Source organism: Hemiscyllium ocellatum, assembly GCF_020745735.1.
Source record: "Hemiscyllium ocellatum isolate sHemOce1 chromosome 27 unlocalized genomic scaffold, sHemOce1.pat.X.cur. SUPER_27_unloc_29, whole genome shotgun sequence".
Lineage (NCBI taxonomy): Eukaryota > Metazoa > Chordata > Chondrichthyes > Orectolobiformes > Hemiscylliidae > Hemiscyllium > Hemiscyllium ocellatum.
In genome coordinates this window covers 24,343-46,948 of record NW_026867497.1, presented here as the reverse complement: position 1 = coordinate 46,948, position 22,606 = coordinate 24,343, and the positions used below count along the sequence as shown (strand labels likewise).

General features: G+C 46.6%; 2 protein-coding genes across 6 annotated transcripts; both read right to left on the bottom strand.

The window, feature by feature from the left end:
* Positions 1–135: 135 nt before the first annotated feature.
* On the bottom strand, positions 136–3,713 carry LOC132807984 (zinc finger protein 664-like). 3 transcript variants are annotated; one of them, XM_060821870.1, is made up of 2 exons: positions 3,588–3,713; positions 136–2,243 (listed from the first exon to the last, which is right to left on the bottom strand). In XM_060821870.1, exon 2 carries the CDS (start codon positions 1,843–1,845, stop codon positions 1,432–1,434), a length of 414 nt encoding a protein of 137 aa, XP_060677853.1. In that variant the 5' UTR covers positions 1,846–2,243; positions 3,588–3,713; the 3' UTR covers positions 136–1,431. The 3 variants fall into 3 exon arrangements, with proteins under 3 accessions (XP_060677853.1, XP_060677854.1, XP_060677855.1); XM_060821871.1 differs by having other exon boundaries at positions 3,614–3,713; XM_060821872.1 differs by lacking the exon at positions 3,588–3,713 and adding an exon at positions 3,455–3,581.
* Positions 3,714–6,898: 3,185 nt separating this feature from the next.
* Positions 6,899–14,686, bottom strand: LOC132807987 (zinc finger protein 239-like). 3 transcript variants are annotated; one of them, XM_060821880.1, is made up of 2 exons: positions 14,613–14,686; positions 6,899–8,789 (listed from the first exon to the last, which is right to left on the bottom strand). In XM_060821880.1, exon 2 carries the CDS (start codon positions 8,393–8,395, stop codon positions 7,496–7,498), a length of 900 nt encoding a protein of 299 aa, XP_060677863.1. In that variant the 5' UTR covers positions 8,396–8,789; positions 14,613–14,686; the 3' UTR covers positions 6,899–7,495. The 3 variants fall into 3 exon arrangements, with proteins under 3 accessions (XP_060677863.1, XP_060677865.1, XP_060677864.1); XM_060821882.1 differs by lacking the exon at positions 14,613–14,686 and adding an exon at positions 9,951–9,980; XM_060821881.1 differs by lacking the exon at positions 14,613–14,686 and adding an exon at positions 9,701–9,820.
* Positions 14,687–22,606: the final 7,920 nt, after the last annotated feature.

The window sequence follows — 22,606 nt, the reverse complement described above, 5'->3', positions numbered from 1 at the left end:
ATCTGGCCTCCTGCTGCCAACTGCAGAGAACAGAGACGATTGTCACTATTCTGTCCCTTACCGTCACCTTTCTCTCCCCCCCCCCCCCCCCCCCAACTTTGTTCTTCCTCCCACCACCCAGCCAGTTAACTTCTCCCCCCCTGCAGCCCTCTCTCAAATCCCCTTTACCTGCGTGATTCACACTCACACCCACCTGATCCTGTCCACTGACCCAATGAGAAGGCTCTGTCTGGAGATGAATGACCATTACCCGGAATAAAATGCTGGTTAACTTTTCCCCCTGATGTGTATGCAGCCTGGCTTCCAGCTCCAATTCTGAGCCGAAGGTCCTCCAGCATGTGTTTGCTCTCATCCAGAGCCTCCCACCTTCTGCAAAACAAAACACAAGTCCCACCCTGTACTGTCCAATGCGTGTTGTGTAACTGCTCAATTGTTTTTAGTGGCTGAGCAGAGGCTGATAGCCAAGTTCGGAACCCATGAGGATGGTCTCAACAGGGACTTTGGGTGACCCCACTACATTATACACACTCTCTCTCACACAGTCACACAGACCCTCTCATATACACATGGTCTCTCAGACACACACATACAAACACACCCCACTCACACCCATGCACACGCCTTCTCAGAGGCTTATACTCCATCACACAGACAAACTTTACCAAGCATGCACACATGCAAACACATACACATGGGTCTATGGGGTGAATTTACATTTGCAGATACATTCAATGTGCACTTTCTGAGCAGAAATCGGCAGGTAGTCAATCCATGTATTATTTTCTAAATTCCTACTTTGATAATAGAACCAGTCTGATTCAAGATTCGGATACAGACACACTCAAACTTCACACCTTTCATACATTGTGAGAGCTGAGCTGTCACCTATTTTTATAAAACCTTAAGTCATCTCGAGACTGTGACTTAAAAAGTGCTCTGGGATTTATACATTAATGAATCAAAACCTGCAACCCATTCTAAAAGATGAAAGACTTAACAGCAATCCAGGTTTTTTTCAATATATACTTTCTGTTCTATGACACTGATCTTTCGCTATAAATTCTGTGTCTTATGATCCTGCTCCACAGCTACCCGATGAAGGAGCAGCGCTCTGAAAGCTAGTGCGTCCAAATAAACCTATTGGACTATAACCTGGTGCTTTTTAACTTAACTATGATTTTTAATTTTACCCACCCCAGTCCAACACCGGCTCCTCCACATCGTTTTTAGTGAACACGGCCCACACCCTTTACTGCTGCCAGTAAACTTTACAATGCTGATGAAATGGTGCAGTAGCTGCACTCCTGAAAAATTTACAATTTTTAACGATAGTAGCTACTCATTCACTGCTCCATCTGATACACAACATTGGAAACTTAGTGCAGGAGGCTGAAAGAAATGAGCAGCTTTAAAACAAAAACCATTTGGAGCTCAAAGCTGGTGCTTCAGCAGGTCAGAGGATTTGCTGAAGGCCTTCCCGCAGTCGGGACAGCTGAAGGGCCTTTCCCCTGTATGGACCCGCCGGTGGGTCAGCAGGGCAGAGGAATCACCGAAGGCCTGCCCGCAGTCAGGGCAGGAGAATGGCCTCTCCCCTGTGTGGACCCGCTGGTGCTTCAGCAGGTCGGAGGAATTGCTGAAGGCCTTCCCACACTCTGAGCAGCTGAAGGGCCTCTCCCCCGCCCGGACCCGCTTGCGGGTCAACAGAGTGGTGGAATTGCTGAAGGCCTTGCCGCACTCGGGGCAGCTGAATGGCCTCTCCCCAGTGTGGCTGCGCCGATAAGTCTCCAGGACAGACGGGGCATGAAAGCCTTTCCCACAATTATCACACTTCCATGGTTTCTCCATGGCTGAAGCTTCAGCTGTACACAAATACGTGTACAACCCCCTTCCCGCTGTGAATTCCTGTTTTCAGGCCATATAGCTGTTACACACTCCACGCTCAGTGCGCTGCGACACTAGGGTCTCTCATCTAGTCCCACTGATGCTGAAATAGTACTCAAACAAGAACCAAAAAGCTTGTTTCCTTCTCACAGAATCATAGTTGAAAATTGTTGTGGTCCTGATGGATTGGGTGACTGTCAGACATTGATGTCAAAGTGAGGACTGCAGTCGCTGGAGAGTCAGAGTCAAAAAGTGCAGCGCTGGAAAGGCACAGCAGGTCAGGCAGCATCCGAGGAGCAGGAGAGTCAATGTTTCCGGCATAACACTTACACCTGTTCATTTTGAAACTTCTGTCTTCAGATCTGCAAAAAGAAATTATAAAATTCATCACTGTCAGTGCAGGGTAGAAATTCAGAACAAGCAATTCTACTTTCTGCAGAATATTCTTTTCTTATTCCACAAAATTGAAAACACCATCCCACTCTGTCTCCCCCTCTGTTCTCACTCCGCTCTAACTAATTCTTACGGGGCAACCAACAAGGTGACTTTGTCACTGTATGAGTTCAAAATTAATATGAAAGAAGTCTTCGATAAGTTGTTGGCACTGAGAAGATGACAAGGCACTGGGACTCAATGAAATGTATCCAAGGATCTTGAAGAAAAGGACGACAGAAATTGTGGGAGCACTCACCATAATTCAACAGTCTTCCATGGAATTGGAGGAAGTGACTGGAAAACTGCAAACATTATAGCCTTATTTAAGGAAGGTTGTAAAGATATACTCAGCAATTATAGGGCAGCCAGTTTAAATTTGGTGGAAAAGCAGAAATAGTTATTCTGGTCAAAATTAGTAGTCACATGGAGAAAGGTGGATTGATTAGGAAGAGTCAGCTTGGGATTGCTGAAGGGAACATTGCATTTCACTAACATGATGGTGTTTTTTGCAAAGTTACAGGCTTGACGAGGATAACACTTCAGCTCTCCTCTTTGTTATCTATCCTGGCTGTCCTAGGGAGTCTGGTACCCCTACAGCCTTGACGTTAGGCTGAATTTGAGGGGTTTAAAGCACCAAAGTGTGACTTCAAATTACTTGGCTGCACGGGTGTCTCAGTTTTGCTATCGTATCTCTCCCATAAAGGCTGACAGAACAGGCTGTGTACAGGAGTCTGCTGCGCACCACCTTCATTAATCAAAAGGGAAAGAGCTAATGATTCAGCACCTCAGTAAATCTTGAGGCAGTCTTGGCTCCTATGCACATGTTGGGATGCATGTAAGGAGATGTTTATATTTTGCTTCTGTACTGAGAATTCATAAATTGAAGCCAGTGTACATTTTAAAAATATTCAAGATTAAAAGAGGAGATCAATATTATACAACAATCCAACAACCCCGTCCCAAGACAACATGTGCCTGACTCTCACAAAGCTGGCGGCCGGTTGCCCGGGAAACCCGAGAGCTCCTTCCCCGGTGAAGTAAACACTGGGCCTGTGGGGCTTTTATTCGCGGCCTGCGGCCTCCCCCTAGGAGTTTATAAACTCCCCAGTCTCCCTCCTCCCGCGGTTCCCAATCCTACCCTGTCTCACTGTCTCCTCTCCCCGGGGGCAGGAGCCAGGTCTTGGCGCTCGGACCTGGCGACCTCCCCGGGATGTTTCTGAAACCTGGTCCTGTTCTGAAGAAGGATCCCCGGACCCGAAACACGTCCTCACATTTCTCTCAACACGAGCTGCCGGACCTGCTCAGCTTTTCCAGCGGTTTCTGTTCTTGTTCCTTCAGCCGCCGGCGCCATTCCTCTCCCACACTCAGTAACACTGTCTTTGTCCCATTGCACATGCGCCAACTGACAGGGGAGGGCGTCCCATCTGGTGACGTCATCACCCGCCGAGGGGGCGCGGTTGGAGGAATCCTCCAAGAATTCGGAGACAATGGGGGCGGGGCGATCGTTTTTCCCGCCCCCAGCCACTTGAAAGGTGGGTTTCTTTAAAGTTTGAATGTAGTTTTCTTTCAATTTTCAGAAATGTTATTCCAGACCTCTGGAAGGCTGAAGCATTGAGAAACTTGCAAACATAAACAAAAGGATACGAATAAAATTCATAAAAATAGGTAAGGCAAATTACGAAATAATTCCAGCACAAAATATCAAACAGAATAGCAAGAGCTTCTATTGGTGTGCTGAAGGGAACAAAATCGCTGAAACCGCTGAGTTAATAGGGGAACACTGAAATAGCAGAGCTGCTAAATCAAAACTTTCATCAGCTTTCACATTGGAGGACAGCAATACTATCCTTATTGGAACAGGCAAGTCAGAGGCTGTAGAAAGGGTAGAACTTAAACAACCAACGTTGACATGTACACTATCAGGATTGAGGGCGGACAGGTCCCCTGAGCCTAATGGCCCACATTCTAATGTACTAAAGCAAGTGGCGGCAGAGATAGTGGCTTCGTTAGTTACAATATTCCAAAATTCCTTGGACATAAGAAAGATTAATTGACTTTATTTAAGACTGAGATGGGTAGATTCTTGATTGTCAAGGTGATCAATGGTTACGGGGAGAAAGCGCCAGACAGGAGTTGACTTCAGCCGTGATTGGATGATGGAGCAGACTTGCTGGGCTGAATGGCCTCATTTCTGCTCTGATATCTTATGATTCCACTGGAGTGGAAAAATGCTAATGTAACACCTGTATTCAAAAAGGGAGCGAGGCAATATGTGAGAAATTGCAGACCAGTTAGTTCAACATGTGTTGATGGGAAGTTGTTAGGATCAATTATCAAGGAAGCAATATCAGGATGTTTGGAAAGTCAAAACTCTTCAGATAGCTCCTTTCAAACTACTACCGTTAAGAAGGTCAAGAGCAGCAGTTACATGGCAGACCATTACCTGCAAGTTCTCTTCAAAGACACTCACCGTTGGAGCAGCACACACATTTCAACACACGGAGATTACAAAGATAAAGATGGGAGAAACCATTGGAGAGATTTGAAGACTAAAATGAGAATTTTAAAATTTGGTTGTTGCTTGAATGGGCACTAGTACAGGTCAGTGGTCACATGAGCCATAGAGGAATGAGAATTGTTGCTATGAAACAAGAGCAAAGTCTGAGATGATTTCAAGTTTCCAGAAGGGCAAATGCGTAAAATTATTGATTGCAGCATTGAAGTAGTCCAGCCTGGAGGTAAGGAAGAGACAAAAGATGATTCCAGCAGCAGCAGCTACTTTGAGAATGGGACTGGCTCGAATAAGATGACAGAGGCGGATACAGGAGGCTTTGTGCTGGCACAGGTCAGAAGCTCCTCTCAGAATCCAATGTAGCAAGTTATGAACACAGAAACAGACCCTTATCCGAGGATGGATGCGGTGTCCCTACATTGGACAGGCAGAAAACTAGCCACTAGGATATATGAACATCAACTAACCACAAAAAGACATCACCCACTATCCCTAGTATCCTTACATATACATGAGGAAGGACACCTTCAGACAATAGAGAGGCTGTGATTAACAAGAAGACTAGACTCCTACTGGTCCTGCAGTACTCATCACTGGTCCATCAAAACAATGTAGTGCCGTTTTTGCGGACAGCTACAAGCATGCACGTTTTTTTTTTGCTGACACCGAGGAGCACGCGTAGTAGACTCTGTGGAGATGGGGTTACTGACAGTTTCTCACTGTCCAAAGGCCAATGTGAGAAAAAAAGATCGAGCCACAATGACCACCAACACACTCCCGCCCCGCCACACCCACCCTTCCCCCCCCCCCCGGAGCTTGACATCTTAACATGTGCGCCTTGCTATTTTTGCTAATCACTTTACTCCACCTCTCATGATTTTATATATCTCATTAAGGTCACCCCTCAACCTCCTCTGCTCTAGTGAAAGAAGTCTCAGCCTCTCCTTATAACTCAAACCCTCCAGTCCTGGCAAATCTTTTCCGAACCCTCTCCAATAGTATTCTTCCTATAACAGGACAAACTGTACTCAGTACTCCAATAGTGGCCTCACCATCATCCTGTATAACCTCAACATTATGTCCCAACTCCTATACTCAATGGTGTGAACAATGAAGGCAAGTGTGCTAAATGCCTTCTTAGCCACCCAGTCTACCAATGGTGCAACTTTCAAACTACGATGTACCTGAACACCCCCAGATCTCTCTGTTCCACAATACAACCCAGGGCTCTCCCATTAACTGTACAAGTCCTGCACTGCTTTGTTTTAGCAAAATGCAAACTCTCACTTTTATCCATACCTCTCAAACACACACTGTCAGACATACACACACCCCAACACTCTCAACTCCTGAGGCTTATACTCCAACACACCCACACTTTACGAAGCATGGTACGCGCACTCTGATGCACAAGGTCACATGCATGCATACACAGATATATATAAAATCTATGGGGTGAATTTGCATTTGCAGAATTACATTTGCAGATACATGCAATTTTGCTCAAAAAGCACATAATTTGCAGACAGTTAATGCAGGCAGCCAATCCATGTAGTATTTTATAAATTCCTACTTTAGAAATGATACCACTCTGATTCAAGATTGGGATACAGACAGACTCAAACCTCACATCTGACATGCATTGTCTGAGCTGAGAAGTCACCTATTTTTATAAAACCTTATGTCATCATGAGATTGTAACTTAAAAGAAATTCTGGAATTTATACATTAAGGAAACCTGCAACCCATTCGAAAAGATGAAAGACTTAACAGCAATCTATGTTTGTTCAATATAGCCTATCAGTTGCATGACTCTGTGATCCTTTCCTATAAAATCTGTGTGTTATGATCCTGCTCCACAGCTACCTGATGATGGAGCAGCGCTCCGAAAGCTAGTGCTTTCAAATAAATGTGTTGGACTATAACCTGGTGTTGCGTGATTTTTAACTTTATCCACCCCAGTCCAAGACCGGCTCCTCAAAACAGTTTCTAGCGAACGCATCCCACACCTCCCAGTGCTGCCAGTAAACGTTACAATGCTGATGAAATGATACAGTACCTGCACTCCTGAAAAATTTACAATTTTTAATGATACAAGCTCCTCATTCACTGCTCCATCTGATACACAACATTGGAAACTTAGTGAAGCTGAAAGAAATGAGCAGCTTTAAAACAAAAATCACTTGGAGCTCACAGCTTTCAATGTGAGTCTGAGCCCGATGGTAAGTTCAGGTAACCTTTATTGTGACCCAAGTTTGTTACAGCTTCAGATCCCCTCAGCAAAATGGCATAGAAAAAAGTAACTGATATGTTTTTAAACAGCTCAAGGTCAAAACCCACACACTTCCTCCCACGTTCTTTACTATTGGTCAGCACCTAGTTATCCCTTTGTAACTGGAAAAAGTGAGGACTGCAGATGCTGGAGACCAGAGCTGAAAACATGTTGCTGGAAAAGCGCAACAGTTCAGGCAGCATCCAAGGAGCAGGAGAGTCGACATTTCGGACATGAGTCCTTCTTCAGGAATTCCTGAGTTTTGGTTTTCTTCACCACCAAAAATGGTTTCATCGTTAAATACTGAACTCCAGGTTTCTGACCGAATTCCAATTCCGCCATCTTCCGTGGCAGGATTTGCCGGAACTCGGTTGTGAGTCCAGTTGATAATGGCACTAGGCCATCGTTCCTTCAAACCCCTGCGATGACAAATGAACTCGCTGGTGCCTCCGCAGGAGGGAGGAGCAGGTAAAGGCCTTCCTGCACTTGAGGCAACTGAAGGGCCTCTCCCCCGTGTGAACCCGCCGGTGGGTCTGAAGATTAGAGGAATCGCTGAAGGCCTTCCCGCACTCGGGACAACTGAAGGGTCTCTCCCCCGTGTGGACCCGCCGGTGGGTCTGGAGATTAGAGGAATCGCTAAAGCCCTTCCCGCACTCGGGGCACCTGAAAGGCCACTCCCCGGTATGGACTAGCTGATGCCTCAGCAGGGCAGAGGAATCGCTGAAAGCTTTCCAGCACTCGGGGCAGCTGAAGGGCCTCTCCCCAGCATGGAGCAGCTGGTGCTTCCGCAAGGTGCCCACTTGACTGAATCTCTTCCCACACTCGGGACAGCTGAAGGGCCTCTCCCGCGTGTGGACACGCCGGTGGATCAGAAGGTGGGAGGAATTGCTGAAGGCCTTCCCGCATTCTGGGCAGGGGAATGGCCTCTCTCCAGTGTGGACCCGCTGGTGAGTCAGCAGGATGGAGGCCCGGGTAAAGCCCTTCCCACACTCAGGGCACCTGAATGGCCTCTCCCCCGTATGGCGCCGCTGGTGCCTCAGCATGGAGGAAGCCTGGGTAAAACCCTTCCTGCACTCGGGGCAGGAGAATGGCCTCTCCCCCGTGTGGACCTGCTGGTGCCTCAGCAGGGTGGAGGCCTGGGTAAAACCCTTTCTGCACTCTGTGCAGGAGAATGGCCTCTCCCTGGTGTGACTGCGCTGATGAATCTCCAGGGCAGACGGGACACGGAAGCCTTTTCCACAGTCGCCACACTTCCACGGTTTCTCCACAGGGCGAGATTCCTCGGGATTCTCCATGGCCAAAGCTTCACCTGCACACAAACATGTGTATAGCCCCTCCCCGCCGTGAATTCCTCGTTCCAGGCCGTATCACTCATCCATGCTCCACACTCAGTGCGGTTCAACAGTCGGGTCTCTCATCCAGTCCCACTGATGCTGAAAATGTACTGAAACAGGAACCAAAAAGCTTTGCTCCTTCTCACAGAATCTAAGTTGAAAATTGCTGAGGTCCTGATGGATTGAGTGACTGTCAGATATTGATGTCAAAGCAAGGATTGCAGATGCTGTACAGTGAGTCGAGAAGTGTGCTGGAAAAGCACATCAGGTCAGGCAGCATCTGAGGAGCAGGAGTGTTGATGTTTTGGGCAGAAGTCCTTCATTTGTTGATTTGAAACTTCTATCTTCAAATACTCTGTGAAAAGAGATTATAAATGTCATCACTGTCAGTCCAGAGTAGAAACTCAGAACAAGCAATTCTACTTTCTGCAGAATATTATTTTCTTTTACTATTCCACAAAATTGAAAGCACCATCCCACTCTCTCCCTCTGTTCTCACTCCATTCTAACTAATTCTCCTGAAGGTACTGATTCAGGATCTTACAGGGGCAGAGAAGCAAAAATATCAAGACTGACATCTCTCTGAAGTTTGGATGACTCCACCTGAAAGCTAATATCTTCCACGACATTGGGATGCTGCTGAGAGCGAGCAGGTCTAATTTTGGGAAGCAAACAAAAATGTTAATTCAGGGTTAACCCGCCATGCAGCTTCTTGAGGAACAACCAGACACGAAATGGTTAACGCCCCCAGGAAGAGGGGAACAAAATGAGACATCAAGGCATTAACACTGACACCAGAGAGAAACTGAACATACAGATGTGGCAAACATTAGTGGCAAGCCAGAGTCATAGAGATATACAGCACAGAAACAGAGCCTTCAGCCAAATTCTTCCAGATATCCTAAATTAATTGAGTTGCATTTGCCAGCACTTGGCCCATAAGCCTCTGAACCCTTTCTATTCATACACCCATCCAGATGTCTTTTACATGCTGGAATTGTACCAACCTCCATCACTTCCTCTAGCAACTCATTCCAAACATGCACCAGACTCTGTGTGAAAAATTTGCCCCTTCTTATGCTTTTAAATGTCCACCCCACCCACCCACACCCTAAACCTTGGTACTATCTAGTCCTGGACTCCCCGTCCCAGGTAAAAGACCTCGTCTATTTACCCGATCCACATCACTGATGATTTTAAGGTCACCCCTCAGACTCTGCCGCACTAGGGAAAACAACCCCATCCTATACTTCCATCTTCACTCACCCGAGCAATTAAGATTCACACTTGAGTTTGCTCCCTCCCTGGATTCACTCCAGTTGCTCAAGTGAACAAAGGTCCCTCCCTTCTCTCTCTTGCCCCCAGGATGAAGAGTTGCCCAGACGGAAAGAGTTTCACTCTGAAACTGACAGGGCCACTTCCGCGTTGTGACATCAATAGTGATTCACAAGGACGGACCCAGGCCAACACTCAGCCCCCGCACTGCACCGGCTCCGGACGCCGGCGTGGGACTGACCTGCATTACGCCTGCTCCGGAGGGACGACAGCATCCGGCTGACCCTTACTGCGCCTGCTCCGGATGGACAGCATCCGGCTGGCCTCACTGCGCCTACTCCAGACAGCCGGCGTCCGGCTGACCCTCACTGCGCCTGCTCCGGACGGACGGCATCCGGCTGGCCCTCACTGCGCCTACTCCAGACGGCCAGCGTCCGGCTGACCCTTACTGCGCCTGCTCCGGATGGACAGCATCCGGCTGGCCCTCACTGCGCCTACTCCAGACAGCCGGCGTCCGGCTGACCCTCACTGCGCCTGCTCCGGACGGACGGCATCCGGCTGGCCCTCACTGCGCCTACTCCAGACGGCCAGCGTCCGGCTGACTCTTACTGCGCCTGCTCCGGATGGACAGCATCCGGCTGGCCCTCACTGCGCCTACTCCAGACAGCCGGCGTCCGGCTGACCCTCACTGCGCCTACTGCGGTCGGACGGCATCTGGCTGGCCCTCACTGCGCCTGCTGCGGTCGGTGTCAGACTGACCCGCATTCCGCCCGCTCCAGACGGCCGCCGCAGGACCTGCGCTGCCCTGCACAGTTGGGAAAATCTCTTCCCTTCAACAAATCCCCATAGTGTGGAAGCAAGCAATTCGGCCCAACGAGTCCACACCCATTCCTCTACATTCACCCTCTGACTAATCCACCCGAACCGGAGGGCAGAACTAGAAGGCATAGGTTTAGGGTGAGAGGGGAAAGATATAAAAGAGACCTAAGGGCAACCTTTTCACAAAGAGGGTGGTATGTGTACGGAATGAGCTGCAAGAGGAAGAGGTGGAGGCTAGTACAATTGCAACTTTTGAAAGGGATCTGGATGGAATATATGAATAGCAAGGGTTTGGAGGGATATGGGCTGGGTGTGGGAAGGTGGGACTAGATAGGTTGGGATATCTAGTCAGCATGGACAAGTTGGATCGCAGGGTTAGTTTCTGTGCTGTACATCTCTATGACTCTATTTCAGCTCAGACAATACATGAAAGGTGTGAGATCAGAGCCTGTCTATCCTAACCTTGAGTCAGGCTGGTTCTATTTTCAAAGTTGAATTTACATAATACTACATGTATTGATTGCCTGGAGATTGTTCATTTTAGGAGCAAAATAGAATGTATCGGCAAATATAATGCTGCAAACACAAATTCACTGCCATGGACTTGTGTCTACACACACACGCACGAGAGAAATAAAAAGTCTATTTCTGTGCTGCATATCACACAGACATTGAGATAACAGATGCTTTATTTCTGTGGTTGTAAATGTTGTTGTAATTTATAGCTGGGTACTAATAGTATATGTAAGGGACAGAATTCCTCAAAATAGGGCACTATAAGAAACCTGGGAGAACCCTATTCTGGTTTACTTATTAGTGAAAAACATTAAGCACAAGTATCTATTTATTTCTAATTTTGTTTCGTTTTTCTTGTTTGATTCCCTGCTCTGACAACACTGTATCTGAATGGTTGACAGGTTGAGATGGTGGGTTGGGTCTCAATTGACTTCAATGTTTTGTTGTTCCAAATGGTGTAAAATGGGTGTCAAAGCTTCAGCAGAAATCCAGCAGAGCTGACAGACCGACATCTTATTCTTAGCGAACAGGGAGATCAACAGAGGAGAGAGAAATCAGGACCTGAAATCTGAGCTGACACCAGACTACCCTGGGATCAATGCTTTGATTAGCAGTGCCAACCCTCGACCTTTACCTAGCTTCCCATTTGACTAACCCCTCAATATTAAGGATACAATCCTTGTCATCCTGAAGCTGGGTTAGCCATGGGAAATGCAGGGTTATAGTTCCATAGTAATAAAAGCAGGAGTAGGCCATTTGTCCTGTCAGGCCTACTCTGCCATTCATTAAGATCATGGCTGATCGGTTCACCATCGCTATTCCTCCTCCCTGCATTGTCAAAGCTACCCTTAATTCACCAACCATGCAATAACCCATCCAACTGTGTCTTGAATATACTGAAGTGGCCTCTACTGCTTCACTGGGCAGAGAATTCCATAGATTTGCTACTCTCCAGGAAAAATAGTTCCTCCTCATCTTTGTTTGAAAGCTACTCCCCCTAATCTTGAGGTCTAGTCTCACCCAACAGCAACGAATTCCCACTTTCCACCAAAATCTGGGATAGACAGACTCACTCAGTTGTTTGCTCTTAAATGAAAGATTTCACTGTTACAACTTCTGCTCCCAGTCAGGGCAAAACATCTTTGACAGCTGCTCTGAAAGTCCAGTCTTCACAACCACACTTGTGAATCATTCTTCTCTCACCTCAAATATGCACCGTCTAGTTTTGGACCGCACCATCCTGGGGAAAAGATCTTGGGTATTCACCCTATTCATGCCCGTTACAAACGTCAATAAGGTCACCCCTCAGTCTCTGATGCTCCAGGGAAAATATCCCTGGCCTATTCTGCCTCTCCCAGTAGGTCAAACCCTCCAACTCTGGCAACAGCCTTGTAAATCTTTTCAAACCTCTTTCAAAGTTTCACAACATCTTTCCTATATCAAGGAGACCAGAATTGAATGCAGTGTTCCAAAAGTGGCCCAACCAATTTCGTGTACAGCGGCCACATGAACACCCAACTCCCATACTCAATGTTCTGACCAATAAAGGAAAGCATACCAAACGCCTTCTTTACTATCCTAGCTACCCAAGACTCCACTTTCAAGGAATTATTAACCTGCACTCCAAGGTCTTTGTTCAGCAACACTCCCCTTAACTGTGTCAGTTCTGCCTGGATTGCTTGACCAAAATGCAACTCCTCACATTTGTCAGAATTAAACTCCATCTCCCACTCCTTGGCCCAATGACCCATCTGCTCAATTCCCATTTATAGCAAACTCTCTTTCCTCTCTTATTGCCTCGAAGCTGAAAATCTCCATCCCACACACTCCCTCCATTCTCACTTTGCTGAACCTAATTCCTGCTGCATCTCATCCTGAAGGATCTGGTTCATGCTGATACACAGACCCACACTCTAATTGAAACATACAGAATACTGAATGGCCTGGACAGACTGGACATTGGGAAGATGTTTCCATTGGTAGGAGAGACAAGAACCTGAAGGCACAGCCTTAGAGTAAAGGGAAGGCCTTTTGGAACAGAGATAAGGAGAAACTTCTTCAACCAGAAAGTGGTGAATCTTTGGAATTCATTGTCACAGCAGCTTGTAAAGGACAGGTCATTGAGAATATTTAAGATGGAGGTAGACAGGTTCTTGAGTATCAAGGGGATCAAGGGTTATGGGGAGAAAGCGGGAGAATGGGGCTGAGAAACTTATCAGCTGCGATTGTGTGCTATCAGCAGAATGGTCTAATATCAGCTCCTATGTCTTATGGTCTCTTGCTGTCCTGGACACAGAGGGTGAGAATTGGAGCAGGACTAGGACATTTGGTCTTTCTAGCCTGAACCAGTATTGCACCGATCATAACTGGATATGAAAATACCTACATTTTGGTGGATAGGCTGGGACATTTTTCAGTGGAATATAGGAGGTTAAGAGGTGACCTTACTGAGGTTGATTAAATCATGACCGATATAGCTAACGTGAATGGCAGGTGTCCTTTCCCTTGGGTGGGTGTTTCAAGATGAGGGAGCAAATTTTGAAGGAGAGAGGAGAAAGATTTGAAAGACATGAGGGACACTATTTTTCATTTTACACAGAGAGTGGTTCATGTGTGGAATGAATGTTCAGAGGAAGTGGTGGATGCAGATGCAGTTATAGCATTTAAAGGACATTTGGATAAGTATCTGAATAGGAAAGATTCAGAGGATATGGACCAAATACTGGCGGGTGGGACTAGTTTAGTTTGAGAACATAGTCAGCATGGACTAGTTGGACTGAAGGGTCTGTTTCTGTGCTGCCTGACACTGTAACAGTTCTATACTGGTCTTGAAACCATTTTCTTGACATTCCCCATAAACATCCATTTCATTGTTGTTCAAAATATCAGATGAACTCAGCAGTGAATACGTTCAATGACCCCCTAACTGCAGGAAGACATCCCCACTTCTGAACTCAATTCCTCTTGCTAATATACCACTTGCCTTGCTGATTGCTTGCTGCACCTGTCTGACAACTGGCAGTGACTGGTGCAGAAGGACACTGAGGTCCCATTGTACATCTACACATCATCCTTCATGAAGGGCTTGTGCCCAAAACATCAACTCTCATGCTGCCTGACCAGCTGTACTTTTCCGATGCCACACTGCGACTCTGATCTTCAGATTCTGCAATCCTCACCTTCTCCACATCCCAATGTATTACATTTAAAAACGCACCTCTTTTCTGCTTTTTTTTGCCACAACAAAGGCTATAGCTTCACATTGAGGTACTGCATTTGCCATGTGTTTGCCAACTGTGACACTGACCTTGTCCAACATTTCCAGAGTCTGTCTGCACCCCAGAGAATCACTCCCTTTCCTTTCAGCTGCTGCAAATCAACACTACATGAACAGGGATATCGGCTGGGTGCTGGCAAGCAGGACTAGATTAGGTTGCAATATCTGGCCGACATGGACGAGTTGGACCGAAGGGCCTGTTTCCGTACTGTCCATCTCTATGACTATAATTGAACACCAAAATGAAAACTAAATGGAAAAGGGGGTGAGAAAAGAAAGTGCTGTACTCACAGACGTTAGACAGAAGGAAGTTACAGTCTGGGGTGAAGCTCAATCTTCACAGCAGCGACAAAACCTTATGCTCCTCCTTCTGCATTCAGACAATCAGGGTGCTCTAACTGGCAGGAGGACCAATCTCCATCCGGTCCTCCAGGCTTTACCATTGGTCTATCTACAGGAAGTCGCGTGCAGATCTTCGGACTTCGAGGAGCATGCGTACTACTTTGCTGACACGGGTGAGCATGCGCTTTCCTCGCTGACACCTCGGAACATGCGCAGTGTGCGCTTTGGTGACCACTGTTACTGACAGATGTAAAGAATCGAAAGGCCAAAAGGAGAAAAAAACGGCTGGAGCCACAATTTTATTTTTCCCGGTGGCTCGACGTTTTATTCTTTTTGCATTTTGTCTGGCTGCTCAACTTTTGTAAGTCTTTTCACCAGGGCAGATGAAGTTGTAAACTAGAGGGCATCGGTTTAAGGTGAGGGGAGAAAGATTTAAAATGGTCCGAAGAGGCAACTTTTTCGCACAGAGGGTGGTGTGTGTACGGAATGAACTGCCAGGCGAAGTGGTGGAGGCTGGTGCATTTACAATGTTTAATAGGAGTCTGAATAGGAAGGGTTTAGAGGGATGTGTTAAGTTCGGATATGGCTAGATCAGTTAAATTCCCTACAGTGTGGAAACAGGCCCTTCAGCCCAACGAGTCCACACCAACCCTCCGAAGAGTAACCCACCCAGACCCATTTCTCTCTGACTAATGCACCTAACACAATGGGCAATTTAACATGGACAATTAACCTGACATGCACATTCTTGTACTGTGGGAGGAAACCGGAGCACTCTGAGGAAACCCACGCAGACACGGAGAACGTGCAAATTCCACACTGACAGTCACCCGAGGCTGGAATCGAACGTGGAACTTTGGTGCTGTGAAGCAGCAGTGCTAACTACTGAGCCACCGTGCTGTCATTCAAGTAAATTTCTCCTCGGGGGAGGACGGACAATCAAGAGTCAACCATACTGCTATGGGTCTGAAGTCACATGTAGGCCAGACTGGGTAAAGAATGCAGCTAGGACAACTGAGTGAATCCTTTCCCACAATGGCAATTTCCTTCCCTAAAAAGGATATGAGTGAATCAGATGTCTTTTACCCCACTAATTCAAAAGATTACATTAGTTTTGGTTCCTTCATATGTAAATCCCACAACTTTTCGAAAGTTACATTCTCAAGATAGCTCTAACAATCGGTGCCATCTCAGCTCAGATAATGCATTGAAAGTATGAGGTTAAAGTCTGTGTTCCAATATTTCTATCCTACCCATGCCCCTTATTTTATAATCCCCTATAATGTCACCCCTCAGCTTCCGACGATCCAGGGAAAACAGCCCCAGACTTTTCGGCCTCTCAATATAGCTCAAATCCTCCAACCTTGGGAACATCCTTGTAAATCTTTTCTGAATCATTTCAAGTTTTATAACATTCTTCCAATAGGAAGGAGACCAGAATTGTCCACAATATTCCAAAAGTGGCCTAACCAAAGTCCTGTACAGCCGCAACACGACCTCCCAACTCTTATAGTGAATGCTCTGACCAAAAAAGGAAGGCATACCAAACATGTTCTTCATTATCTTATCTACCTGTTTCAAAGGGAGACTCCCTCCGGGCAACATCTGGGAACAAAGCATTGTCTCCCTCTTTCCATTCCTTATCCGGGGGCGGTGGGGCGGGGGGGGGGGGCGGGGTATGGACTCGCCCACACTGGGGAAGCAACATCAGTATTCACCCTATCCATACCACTCATGATTTTTTTAACCTCTATAAGGTCACCCCTCAACTTCTGAGGCTTCAAAGAAAACCAGTCCCAGCCGATTCATCCTCTCTCTTTACCTCAAACCCTTCAACCCTGGCAACTTTTTCTGAATCGTTTAAGTGTTAAATCCTTCCCAAAGCAGAGAGACTGGAGCTGAACATAGTATTCCAGAAATAGCCTCAATTATTTGGGATATCTGGTCAGCATGGACGTGTTGGTCTGAAAGGTCTGTTTCTGTGCAGTGGAGTTTTATGGCTCTATGGTCGGGACATAACCCATGTCTACATTCCCCCCTCCATCCTGCCACTTGTTGTGTGGTTCAAACCATGGATCTCAGTTGGTCACCAGACTCTGACAATGTCCAAATACCTTGAGGCATTTCTCACATAAGCTACCAGGATTGTAGCCGCAGTAAGAAACTTTATTTTTCCTAATTTTAATTGTCCAACCTTCAGCACTGGAAGAGCTCTCTCTTTTACTCATGTAATCATCCTGACAGTCTCACTGGGAAGGGAGAAAGTGGAGCCAATTTTATACGGGGCAGATTTCGTCACAGACTCAGAGGAGGCGAGGACTGCAGATACTAGAAATTCAGGGTCAAAATATATGGCACTGGAATGTAATGTAGGGCTTATGCTCGAAACATCAACTCTCCTGCCCCTCGGATGCTGCCTGACCTGCTGTACTTCTTATAGTGCCACACTTTCCAACTCAGATTTCTTCAAAGAGTCAAACATTTCAGGTATATACTTCCTGATGTCACTGCATGTCCCAAATTGTTAAGAGCCTCTTAATAGATGCTCAACTGACCAGTAAATGTGTGCTATCTTGAATACTAATGCAAGTCACACCTACATAAAGAATTTCAAAACTCTCTACTCAGTGTGGCTGAAGAGGTGTCTCAGCAGATGGGATGACCGACTGAAGGCCTTCCCACACACTGAGCAGGTAAATGGTCTTTCCCCGGTGTGAACACACTGGTGTATCTGCGGGGCGGAGGAATCTGTGCTCCCTGCAGGTAGAGCAGGAGAATGGCTTCTCACTGGTGTGAATGTGCTGGTGAGTTAGCAGAGAAGTCGAATGGGTGAAGACCTTCTCACACACTGAGCAAATTAATGGCTTCTCCCCGGTGTGAACCCGCCGGTGAGTCACTAGGTGGATAGGTGAGCGAATGCCTTCCCATACACTGAGCAGGTGAATGGCCTCTCCCCGGTGTGGCCACGATGATGGGAATCAAGCAGACACAGGAATTTGAATTCTTTCCTGCAATCCTCACATTTCCATGGTTTCTCCATCACGTGGAAGTCCTGGTCTCTCTCCAGGTTTGACAATCAGTTGAAAGACCACTCACACATGGAATATGTTCTGTCTCTTGTCACTGCAAATGGGATGTTGCTATTTCAGGCTGTGTATCCGCTTAGTGCTCTTCCCACAGTCAGTTCACTGGGACACTCTCACTCAGGTCTGTGTGCCTCAGTCTCACTGATGTTTGAAACCTTTGGAAGCAGACAGGGCAACAGAGAAATAAAAAATCCTGAGAGATTCAAAGGCTGATGATGATTGTCTCTATCAGATCTTGTTTTGATATTTCTGGCTGCAATTCCTTCCCTTTCTCATATCCTGTAAAAGGAGATTACAGGAAGCATCACTATCTGCACAGGATAGAAATTCAAAACAGACAATTCTGGTTGCTGTGGAACCCTAGGTCTGAATATCGTGCATAGGTTGAAGCACTTTATCCACATCTGCCCTGTCAAGATCCCACAGGATGTTTATAAAACCTTTGACCAAAATAATCCATTCAGCCCATTGAATCTGCTCCACCATTTACTACCATAATGTCTAATATTATGATCCAAAAACCCACATTCAAGCCTTATTATTGATTCCCTTATTGACTAAAATTCTGCCCACCATCTGCCTTGACTTTACTTAGTGATAGAAATTCAATAGCCCTGTCAATCATTACCCTCTGAGAGAAGATATCCACCTCATCTCCATAATAAATATGCAAACACTTAAGATGAGAGGCTATTCCTTCTGGACTCTCCCACAAATGAACACTACCTTTTTGGCAACTAACCTTTCAGGCCCACTAAGATTCTGATATTTATTCATTAAGATCTCCTCTCATTCTTCAAAACTCGAACGAATGCTCAACTAAGCTTCTCAACATTGCATCATTAGCAAACACGTCAATTCCCAGGATTAATTTTGAGAACGCTCTCTCACCAGCTTCCAATGTTTCTGTCATGTCCTCTACTTCGAGGGACCAGAAGTAGAAAACACACAAGTTACAGCATAATAAAAGAATGATAAAGAATAGACATTTTTCTAGCAGCAATTCGAAGTTGTGCAAAAAATTTCAGATAGAAAAAGAGTCCAATCATACAGTGTTAAGGAGTCAGATGGCTTGGGGGAAGAAACTGTTGCACAATCTGGTCGTGAGAGACTGAATTGGGAGGTGGGTTGGGGGGTCTGGGAAGTTGGAGTTCCTCGCTGCCACATAATTTTGTGCCTCAAACTATGCATAAAAAGTTGTTCAACTCATCCAGCAGTGGGGAGGCACCACCAGCACAACCAGACAATGCTGTTCGGTGGGTCATGATGGCCTGGATGGCCTTCCACACGCTCAGTTTATCACTGCTGTCCTGAAAGTGGCTCTGTATTTTTTGTGTGTATGCACATTTTGACTCTTTGACGCCCGGGGCAGGTTGGCCCTCACTGTTGTTAGGCCCACCTTGTCATCTGCTATGAAGGTAGAATCACAGGTCCTCAGCACTGCACACACCTTTGCAGTCATTCATGGCTTCTGGTTGGGGCAAGAAGTGATGGTCTTGGACAAAATGACACCGTCAATACACTTGCTAACGTAGGAAATAGCTGACACCATGTACTCCTCTAAATTGATGGAATCGCTATCATTTGTCATCTCCCTGAACACCCACCAGTCAGTGCGCTCAAAACAGTCTTGAAGAGCAGAAATGGCTCCACCTGGCCTGGTTTTACCTGCTTCAGAACCGGTCTGACACGCCTGTATACTGGGATTAGCATAACAGAGATGTGCTCTGAGGAGCTTAGGTAGGGCCGGGATATCAGTTTAACCCCAGAATGAGAAAAGAAATTGAAAAGGATGCGAAGGGTGTAGAAAGAAAGTGCCGTACTCACAGATGTTGGACAGAGGAAGGAAGTTGCAGTCTGGGCTGAAGCTCTATCTTCATTCAGAGAAGTAGTAGCAGCTTCCCGAGCTCATTTAGACAATAGGTGAGCTCTGATTGGCAGGAGGACCAGACTCCTTTCTGGTTCTCCAGGGTTTGCAATTGGTCAGTCGACAAGTATGGTTCATGTCTTTGTGCGACGTACGGACCAAAAGGACCTAGAACACAGCAACATGACCAGTCGGCGCTGCGATTCCTATTGGCTCCTTCAGGACGCCCCGCCCTCCATCGTGAACGTCACAACGCGGGTCGAGGCCAGTTTCAGAGGGAAACTCCCTCCCTCTGGGAAACATCTATGAACAAATCAATGTCTCCCCTTTCCATTCGTCATCCTGGCTTGGAGACGGGGAATGAGAGGGGAAGGTGTAAAACTATTCAATATAGCAGCTGGAAAAAGAGGAAGTGAATCAAATAGAAGGGGTTTCAGATTCTCTCAGTCTCTCAAGGCTTTCAGATCCGCAAGGCATTTATCAGGACTGGAACTTGAGAAGGGACAGAGATCTATCGAGTGTTATTAAATGGTGATATATTCAATGTGCTAGCCTCTGAGATTCAAATACAATTATCTGTTGTATTTTTGTCCTTTAGCTATGTCATATACTTCCAATTATAGAATTATTGAAGGGAACAGTAAGTGACCATTGGACAGAGACCTCCCAATTCATATACTCAATGCTCTGAACAATATAAAGCTACTTTCTCTGGAGTGTCAGAGGGTGAGGGGTGACATTATACAGGTTTATAAAATCATGAGGGGCATGGATAGGGAAAATAGACAAGGTTTTTTTTCCCCTGGATGGGGGAGTCCAGAACTAGCAGGCATAAGTTTACGGTGAGAAAAGCGACCTAAGGGGCAACTTTTTCACGCAGAGGGTGGTGCAGGTATGGAATGCGCTATTAAAGGAAGTGGTGGAGGCTGCTACAATGACAACATTCAAAATGACATCTGGATGGGTGTATGAATAGGAAGGGTTCGAGAGATATGGGCCAAGTGCTGGCAAATGGGACTAGTTTAGGTTTGGATGTCTAGTCAGCATGGACAATTTGGAATGAATGGTCTGTTTCCGTATGTACATCTCCATGCTTCTAAGGCTCTATGACTCTCCCTAGAGCTCAAACTCTCCAGGCCTGGCAACATCCTTGTGCATCTTTTCTGAAACCTTTCAACTTTAACATCCTTCTGACAGCAAGAAGGCCAGAATTGAACACAATATTTCAGAAGTGGCCTCACCAATTTGGGATAACTGGTCAGCATGGATGAGTTGGACGGAAAGGTCTGTTTCCATGCGGTCAGGTTCTATGACTCTATGGTAGGGATATAACCCATGTCTGCATTCCCTTCTCCATCCTACCATTTGTGGTGTGGCTCAGACTCTGGGAACATCAGTGGGTCACACAGACCATGACAATTTCAAAAATACCTCCAAAAGCCACCAGGATTGTAAGACATTATCAGAAACTCTCATTTTTCCAATTTGTTCAACCTTCAGTAATGGACAAGCATTCTCTGTTTCCCATGTTATCGTCCTGACAGCCTCCTGGGGAAGGGACAAACTGGAGCCAATCTTTCCATGGGATAGATTTCTTCACAGAGTCAAACATGACAGGTATACATCTCCCGACTCCACTGCATGTTCCAAATCAGTAAGTGTGTCTTAATAGGTGCTCAACTGACCAGTAAATGTCAGCACTCTTGAGTATTAATAGTCGAGAGTGCGTTGCTGGAAAAGGACAGCAGGTCAGGCAGCATCCCAGGAGCAGGAGAATCGATGTTTTGGGCATATGTCCTTCATCAGGATCGATGTTCAGGCAGAAGCCCTTCATCAAAATCAGCTATTCCTCAGAACTGCCTATGGAACCATCTGATCTCACATGGACTCCGGACCACATTCAGCCCAACACAGTTTGAACCTGATCAGGATACCCAGTACACTTACAAATTCGAAACCTTCAGCAACAATTCTCTTTCCGGATCCTCTGCTCCATGCTATCAGCCACGCACCGCCACCTACTCTACCTGCAGTCAGTCCTGCCTCAGCAATACTCCCTTCCTCTTGAATATTAATACAAGTCACACACTCAAAGAATCCAAACGTGCTCTGCTTGGTGTGATTGGATTGGTGTCTGAGCAGATGGGATGACTGACCAAATCCCTTTCCGCACATGGAGCAGGTGAAAGGCCTTTCCCCAGTGTGGACCCGCTGGTGTCCCTGCAACTGGAATAATCTGTGAATCCCTTACCATACACAGACCAGGAGAACGGTCTATCCTCAGTGTGGATGCACCTTTGCGCCAGCAGGATGGATGAATGGCTAAACCCTTTCCCACAGATGAAGCAGGTGAACAGCCTCTCCCTGGTGTGACTGTGCCGGTTTGTCTGCAGGTCAGAGGAGTTAGTGGATCCCTTCCCACACTTGGACCGAGTGAATGACCTCTCCCCGGTGTGAACCTGCTGGTGGGTCACCTGGGTGGATAAGTGAATGAACCCCTTCCTGCACATGGAGCAGGAGAACAGTCTCTCCCTGGTGTGAACCCGAAGGTGCATAAGCAGGGCAGACAAATTAATGAATACCTTCATGCAGACAGAGCAGGAAGATGGTCTCTTCCCTGGTATGGACCTATTGGTGGATCAGCAAGGCGGATGACTGGGTTAATCCGTTCATGCACTTAGAGCAGGCGAACGGCCTCTCTCCGGTGTGAGCCGGCTGGTGGGTCACCAGGGTGATAAATAAATGAACTCCTTCCCACACACGAAGCAGATGAAAGGTCTTTTCCTCGTGAAACTCTACCGGTGGATCACCAGGGTGGATAAATGAATGAAGCCCTTGCTGCAAATGGAACAGGCGAAAGGCTGCTCCCCAGTGTGATCATGGCAATGACGTTCAAGCAAATATGGAATTTTGAATTCCCTCCCACAGTCCTCATATTTCCACGGTTTCTCTATGATGTGGGAATCCATGTCTCTGTCCAGCTTTGACAA